Source organism: Mus pahari, chromosome 3 (assembly GCF_900095145.1).
Source record: "Mus pahari chromosome 3, PAHARI_EIJ_v1.1, whole genome shotgun sequence".
Taxonomy (NCBI): domain Eukaryota; kingdom Metazoa; phylum Chordata; class Mammalia; order Rodentia; family Muridae; genus Mus; species Mus pahari.
This window is the reverse complement of record NC_034592.1, coordinates 19943223-19950911: the sequence shown is the minus strand read 5'-3', so window position 1 is coordinate 19950911 and position 7689 is coordinate 19943223. Positions and strand designations below refer to the sequence as shown.

The following is a 7689-nucleotide window of genomic DNA, read 5'->3' as shown; positions in this document are numbered from 1 at the left end:
AAAAACAAAACAAAAACAAAAACATTGAAGGAGTGTGAACCGTGCAGATAGACCTCTAGGTTCCACATTGGACCGTCTGTGGGGAGATCTGGGACCTGTGTCTTTAACAGGCTTCCTGGGAAACACTCATGCCCACATGGTGAGGGACCCCAGGGGACAGTTTGTAAAGGTGAGAGTGGGAGTTATGGAGTTGCAGTACCAGGCTCTGCTTCCCATGACAGTGAGCAGGTTGCACTGGTCCCAGTCTACCATGCAGACAGCCAGCAGTCTGGTGACGTTGTGCTTGTAAGGGCCAGGAGCTAAGCAAATGCTCACCGTGCCCCCTTTCCCTTTCCTCTCCACTGACATGCCTCACATGGACCCCACAGACCAGCAGAACTTCACTGTGACTCTGGACCAGGTGCTGCTCCGCTGCCTCCAACACCAGCAGCATTGGAACTGCTTGGCAGAGAAACAGGCCAGCTCCAACCTCTGGAGCAGCTGCAGCCCAGACCCTGCTGGGCCAGGCTCCCTGCTGCTGGCACCGCACCCACCTCAGCCTGCGAGGACAAGCTCCCTCGTTTTCAGCTGCATCTCCCATGCCTTGCTGTGGGTCAGCCAAGGCCGGGATCCCATCTTTCAGCCCCAGAGCCTTCCAAGGAATCTTCTCAACCACCCTACAGCCAACAGCGGGGCCAGCATTCTCCGTGAGGCCGCCGCCATCCATGTATTGGTTACAGGAAGCCTGCACCTGGTGGGTGGGGTTCTGAAACTACTGGATCCCTCCATGTCCCAGTAGCCAAGGACCATCCTACATCCGTCTGCCTTTCCACAGACTCTTATACTCAGTGCCTTGTGATTTCTGCTCTCAGATCTTTTTGGACTGGCCCAGGGTCCTGGGCTCTTGGTAGAGTGTAGGGATGGGAGAGGTTCTATACTGCGGCCTCTCCTTCCTCCGGCAGACAGCAAGGGGGCTTCCCAGAGTCTCCACCGTCTTATCAGGCTTTCAGCCCAGCCCATCTCCCTGCTGCCTCCGGCTCAGGCCCAGCTTTATTGTTGCAGCTGCCTGAGCAGCCTGTGGTCCTGTCTGAGGTTAGACCAGAACCTCCTCCTCCCTCCCAATGCTTTCTGGCAAAAGAAAGGCCCTTGCCCGGGCATTTGGGGACTGTGTGTTGCTAGAACTAATTGAAGCTTTTAAACCCTTTTATTTTTTATTTTTTGTAAATAAATGACAAAACTTTTGATTGACTCCTAACCCCCTAGCTCCCTCATCAAGCATTTAGGGGTTGGAGTTTGGCACTGCAGTATAGGAGGAGCTGGAGCCCCAGTAGTGTGACCTAGGATTAGTCCTCTCCCACAGAGCACAAGGTAGCTCATGTCATGAAAGACTGGCACACTGTCTGTCACACACCAAGGCACTGCATCACAAGTCCTCCTTGGTGACAATTCGTTCAAGCTGGATGCCCATCTTACAGATGAGGGAGGGTGGCCGGCTTCCAGGAGCCTTGGAGCTGTCCACAGGCCCACTGCCCACAAGAGTCATGTACAGGATTAGAACCCAGAACTTTATAAGGGTAGCTGCGTCCCAGAGACTGTAGACAGGGCTTTTTAGTGTTTGGTTTCTGTCCCCTCTGACCTAAGGTTGGGCTACCAAATGAGCGAGCAGCAGAGAGAATTGACTTCCTCCACCCTTGGGCTCTGGCTGTCTGCTACCAGGCCAACCCGAGGGTTGTGCATCCTTGTTCTGTGCCATAATGGCCCTTCTTCCCCTTCTCCCATACAACCCAGAGGGGCACTGGTTTCATGTCTGATTTATTAGTGAATATGCAGGACTTGGCCCAGGACCAGCCGCCTGGCCACTCCCCCCCACCCCTGCTGCCTGCCCAATGGATGGGCTGGGAGGGGCTCGGCTCCCCTACCCCATCTAAGCCCTCTGAGCTGAGCTCCCTCAGCTTCTGTTTCCCCAACCGAAGTTGTGCCAGTCCGGGTGAGGAGGCTCCTGAGGCCAGATGCAGGGGGCTCTGGGCTAGGCTGGGTATGTCTGAGTTCTTGCCTGTCCACTCTGCACAGGATCCAGCTTGAAGGCAGAGGCTTAGGTCTCTAAGCAGCATGGGTGTACACAGCAGTGCCACGTCTTTCTGTAGTCCTGGGCAGCCATATCCCAGAGCCCCTGGATTGGGCAGTTCTGTAAAGCGGGGTGAGGAGATCCCAAGGTATTCCAATCTGAAGTCTCCACTGGTAATGAGACTGCGAGGGAGGAACGAGGAGCAGGTGCGGGGAGTGTTCCAGCCTTGGCTGAGGGGAGGTGTTTTGGTTCCTGGGACAAGTTCATGGCCGGTGGTTCCCAGCTTGTGGCTGCTCGGTCTCTCCTGCAGGGCAAGGGCTGGCTGGGGGGCTCCCCGAGGCTCCAGGCTGGGCACTACGCCATGCTGCTGGTGGAGCAGGGGGTGCTCTGGGTGCTCCCGATGCTGTGGTTGGTACTGCTGCTCTCAGAGGAGGCCGGGGCAGCCACTGCCACCACGGGCTCCCGCTTGCTGGGGCCACCTGAGGGGCGTGGGCAGGGGCGAAGGTCAGGGCCCCAGCCAGGACTCCCCACTTCCTCAGAGGCTTCACTGGGAGTGCCCCGGGGTGGTGTGGACGGGCCCTGAGCGCTCGCTGTGGGAATGGGGTGGAGGCTTGGGATACTCACGTGTGTGAGAATAGATGTACCAGAGTGCGGCTGTGAGCAGGGCCCCGATCAGGAAGGCACCAAAGGTGATGCCGAGTACAGAGGGCAGGACAAGGCCTTTACCTGTGTGACAAAGGAGGCCCAAGATAGTCAGTGTATTCTGGCCTCAGGCCTGTCCCTACCCTGCCACGCTGGCCTGGGTCAGTGACAGAGGTCTCTTCATCTGGCTCAGTGCTAAGCCGAGGGCCCAGCCGGCCAGGCTCTTTGGGCCACCCTCCTGTCTCCAAAGCCCAGCAGATAATACCTTTATGGATGGTGTTGTGGGTGCAAAGAATGAAGGGGCCTGCTCTGCCATGATGTGTGACCTCTCCAACCAGCCAGCCACCCCACCTCTGCACCTTATACCAGATTCAAATGGGCCAGAGCATCTTTTTAAAACCAGTGCCGCTCAGGTTACTGCAAGCTTCCCTCTTTTTCTACATAGCCCTGGGCCCTTAGTCTCCAGCTTCCAGTCTGTGCGGGGAGTATAGGAGCCCAGATTCTCAGCCCTGGCTGCAGCTATGGGAGGGCCATCCTAGACTAAACCGCATGTATCTGCCCCTAACGACAGGGCTCCTTGCCTGGTGGTGCCTGGGCCCAGGGCAATAAATAGAGACCAGAGGGTGTTAGGCTCAAGGGGCCTTTCTCCACCCTTGAGATGTCAAGGAATGTAGGGCCTTATACCATAGCTAAGGAGGTCATGTCCTCCATCAAGGCGACCAGTGACTAACGGGACAGAGATGAGACCCAGGAGGGGTCTGAGAGTGGAGGGCTGTCTATGGCACCCGGCATCTTACTGCGAGCTCCTCGGCTGCTGGGCCTGAGAAACCCTCTCCTCCCAAGGGTACCATTCCCAGCCCTGTTCCCCACTCACCAGACAGGTCAGGGCTGACGACGTTCAGGCGCATGGAGACTGTCTTGTAGACTTCCTGAGGGGGGAGGAGTGTGGTAAGTGGCTCAGCCTTCAGCTGGCAGCATGTGGCTCTTTCTCCCTGTCTGCAGCTCTCCCTTGCCTCTACCCCAAGCCTTGGCTGAGTCGTTTGTCCGCCATTTTCAGGCTGGGAGGCTGCAGGCAAGTCCTAGGGAGGCACGCGGTGTGCGAGAGCAGCAGGGTAGCCTGTGGCTGCTGTAACTGGTCTCCAGTAGGAGCTCAGCATCTCTTAGCCTGTGCAAGCCTCGAGCCACAAGCCAGGTCAGCCCAGATGCTTGGAGGCTCAGGGCCTGGAAGCCAGGTCTAGCTGTCTGGGTGGGGGCCCAGCTTCAGGAGGTTTTGAGTCCTAGAAATCTGTGTGCAGACGCCTGGAGCGTTCTTGTGAGTGTGTCAGGACGGAGGGCAACGTGTGATCCTAGCAGGGCAGAGTGTCAGGTTGGCTGAGGTCAGTCACATGAGTGGGTAGGTGGGTGCTTAGTGGGCGGGTGGGATTCCAGAGGAAGTCAGTGACTAGGTGAGCTAGTGAAAGTATCAAGAATGATGGGTGCTTGTGGATGAGTAGATAGAAGGACAAGTGGGTGAGTGATGGTTGAGCGGCTGGTAGGGAGAGGGGAGGCAGGTGGATGCAGGAGTGTGCGTATGGCTAGGTAGGTAGATTGGTGGATGGATGGATGGATGGGTGAGTGGGTACATGGATTGACAGACAGTAGATGATGTGTGAGTGGTTAAGTGGATGGTTGGGTATGTGGGTTGTTTGGGTGGGTAAGTAAATAAATGGTTGGGTATGTGGGTGGGTCTATGAATGAATGGTTGGGCTTCTGGTGGGTGGGTAGGTGGAGTCCATGAATAGGTAGGTAGATTGATGGGTATGTGGATAGATGGTTGGGATGCTGATATGTGGGCAGATGGGTGATAGATGGATGGTAAAATATGTAGAGGATAAATGTGTAGATGGATAGTTGCAACTGTGTGTATGTACTAACATCGCAGCTTCAGTGAGGTCGTGGAGCCCCCTGCCTGGCTCTCGCTCTGCTGGCTGCCAGCTGTTTCTAGATTCCACAGCACTGTCACCTCCTTGCCTTCAAACCCCAGAAACTAGTCCCGAGCCATGTCCACTCACCTGGGACAAGGTGCTAGGGCGCAGGGCTAAGTTGCAACTGAGGGTGCCAGTGGTGGGTGTGGGCACCATGTAGACCCGGAGGAGGAAGCTGAAGCGAGGGTCACCTTCCGGGCTTGGAGACAGCAAGGTCACACAGCTGCCCTTGGCTGCTCGGCTCTGGATGAGCTCCACCATGTCCCCTTCGGGCCCCAAGTCCAGATGGCAGCTATCTAGCTGGACTGTGACCTCAGAGGTCAATGAAGACATGCTCACCTGCACAGACAGACAGAGGGAGGGGATACATACAGGCGACCTTGGCTCTTCACTGACGCCCTCTTGACATCAGGCTAAAAAGGGAGCCCCCCACCCCTCTGAATAAAAGACAAGAAGGAGCCCCACAGGCTCCAGGAACAAGCAGGAAGGACAGAGTGACATTCCAATTCGCAAGTCCTTTTCTCTCTGTCCCTCCCACACACACACCCAGGCTGGTCCTTTTTCCTTCCTCTGGAAGGTGGTGTCCGATCTTCTCTCTAGCAACGTTGGGAAGAAAAGGCCCACAGAGGACTCAAGGAGTTAGGTGGGTGCTCCGTACCTGTACGAAGGCTTGCTGGCCTAGCTCGATGGTGTTGGAGGCCTGGAGGAAGTGCGGGCTGAGGTAGAGGCCCAGCTGGAAGGAGAGGCTGTCCATGTCGATGCACTGTACCTTTTTCTGCGGGAGGACACGAGAAGGCAGGAGGACATGAGAGGGCGGGCGGTTTGAGCAGGAATCGCCTGATCCCCAGCCTTACCTTTTAAATAATAAACTCATAGTTCTCATATTTATGAAGAACTCACTTGGCATTGGGCTAAGGGGGGAACTTCACACCTCTCAGTATTGCTCCTAAAGACCCCCTGTGGGGTGGAGCCCCTTTTTATGCCACAGTTTACAGCCAATGACCATTGAGCCCCGGGAGGGTTAAATGATTTGCCCGAGGTCACACAGCCACTGTGTGCTGGTCACCTGGATTTAAGAGGCCGAAAGCCTAGCCCTCAGCTGCACTGCTCCCATTGTATGGAAGGGGAGACTGAGGCACACTGGAAACACGGGCCTTGTCAGGGTTCAGGCCTGAGTTTCCCAAGGCCTGCTCCCTGTTGGGCTCCACCCCAGCAGGCCACCCTGCACCAGTTGAAGAGCATCATCGTAGGACTGTCCATCTCACCCGAAGTGGTGGTAAGCCCGACGGGAAACTGATGATCACCTGCAAAGACAGAGCCGAGAAGCTGGTCAGAGCCAGAAAGACCCCAGAGGCTAGCCCACCTCCCAGACCCGACTTAGGGGTGGGAAGGCTGAGCTAAGCAGCGGCTATGCTTTGGCTCCTACTCAATGCTGCTCCCCGGTCACTGAAATGTCTCTCAGCCCTGGGATCAGTGAGGTGTCTGAGGGGACACCGACTCTGCTGGACGTGGCACCTCCCTGCTCCCAGGCCTTACCTCATTGCTGATCACGTGGGCTGTCACTTTCATGCCGCAGCTGGAGTAGGTGCTACTCAGGACAAGATGGTCGTCACTGTCTTCAGCCTGGCAGCTGGAGTCCCAGAAAGTCAGGCCTGTGATGGTGCACTGGAGAGTCTGACCCAGGGGAGAGGGGTATCACCAGGAGGCCCGGCATTCCCTCAGGCCTTGCTGTCACTACCGAAACACTGTAAGTACTGCTCACCGGGGCTGGAGAGATAGCTCAGCGGTTAAGAGCCCCAGCCATTCTTGCAGAGCACTCAAGTTCAGGTCCCAGCACCCAACCCATGTCAGAATGCCCACAACCAATTGTAACTCCAGCTCGGAAGGACGACTCCTGGCCTTGTAGACACTTGTAGCCATGTGCACACACACCCCACCCTACACATAATTTAAAAATAAGTAAAACAAATCCTTATTGACACCTTTCTGAGGAGACATCAAAGCTCTGACAGAGCCGGGCGTGGTGGCACACGCCTTAATCCCAGCACTCGGGAGGCAGAGGCAGGCGGATTTCTGAGTTCGAGGCCAGCCTGGTCTACAGAGTGAGCCCCAGGACAGGGCCTCACAGAGAAACCCTGTCTCGAGAAACAAACAAACAAACAAACACAAGCTCTGACAGAGACTTCAGAAAAGCCAGGAAAAAATTATTCAGTAGTGGATGGGCAACTAGAATGCCTTCTTATTTTCTGCATTGCTGGGAACTGAACCCAGGGCGTGTGTGTGTGTGTGTGTGTGTGTGTGTGTGTGTGTTTTGCCTAAGTGTGTGCATGCACCACATACATGTAGTGCCTTCAGAGGCCAGTAGAGGGCACTAGACCCCATGGAACTAGAGTTACAGATGGTTGTGAGTCACTGTATAGGTGCTAGGAATCAAACTTCGGTCTTCTGAACCACTTAGCCATTTCTCCAACCCTAGCTAACATTTTTAAAAAAACATTTTTTTTTTAAGTTGGGTGGTAGCAGCACACACCTCTAATCAAATCACTCCGGAGGCAGAGGCAGGCAGAGCTCTGTGAGCTCAAGGCCAGTCTGGTCTACAGAGGTAGTCCCAGGACAGCCGGGAACCCTGTCTCAAAACAACAACAACAACAACAACAACAACAACAACAACAACAACAACAAGTTCAAAAGTTAAAATAAGGATCTGGAGAGACTGCTCACTGCCCAAGAGCACTGGCTGTGAGCAGAACCTGGGCTCAGTCCCCATCATGCACATGGCAGCTCACAACTGTCTATGACTCTGGGTCCAGGGACCCTATGGCCTCTTCTGGCCTCCATGGGCATGTTTGGTGAACAGACTTTGATGCAGGAAAAACACCCACATACATTTAAAAAAATATTTATTGCTGGGTGTGGTGGCGCACGCCTTTAATCCCAGCACTCACCTTTAATCCCAGCACTCGGGAGGCAGAGGCAGGTGGATTTCTGAGTTCAAGGCCAGCCTGGTCTACAAAGTGAGTTCCAGGACAGCCAGAGCTA

The 7689-nt window shown here is 55.3% G+C and overlaps 2 protein-coding genes across 4 annotated transcripts in view; one reads left to right on the top strand and one right to left on the bottom strand.

Annotated features, from left to right (window-relative positions):
• Nucleotides 1–1221, top strand: part of Fpgs (folylpolyglutamate synthase) — a 23554-nt gene extending 22333 nt beyond the window's left edge. The window contains exon 15 of one of the 2 annotated variants that reach the window (XM_021193428.2): nucleotides 369–1221. In XM_021193428.2, coding sequence (XP_021049087.1) covers nucleotides 369–778 — 410 coding nt within the window. In that variant the 3' untranslated portion in view covers nucleotides 779–1221. The remainder of the gene's footprint in view (nucleotides 1–368) is intronic. The other variant, XM_029536009.1, reaches the window with a different exon arrangement.
• Eng (endoglin) overlaps nucleotides 1219–7689 on the bottom strand; it is a 37238-nt gene continuing 30767 nt past the window's right edge. Inside the window, exons 9-15 of one of the 2 annotated variants that reach the window (XM_021192681.2) lie at nucleotides 6187–6324; nucleotides 5916–5954; nucleotides 5309–5425; nucleotides 4738–4989; nucleotides 3561–3615; nucleotides 2669–2770; nucleotides 1219–2523 (exon numbers count right to left, since the gene is read on the bottom strand). In XM_021192681.2, the coding sequence (XP_021048340.1) occupies nucleotides 2399–2523; nucleotides 2669–2770; nucleotides 3561–3615; nucleotides 4738–4989; nucleotides 5309–5425; nucleotides 5916–5954; nucleotides 6187–6324 (828 nt within the window). In that variant the 3' untranslated portion in view covers nucleotides 1219–2398. The remainder of the gene's footprint in view (nucleotides 2524–2668; nucleotides 2771–3560; nucleotides 3616–4737; nucleotides 4990–5308; nucleotides 5426–5915; nucleotides 5955–6186; nucleotides 6325–7689) is intronic. The other variant, XM_021192680.2, reaches the window with a different exon arrangement.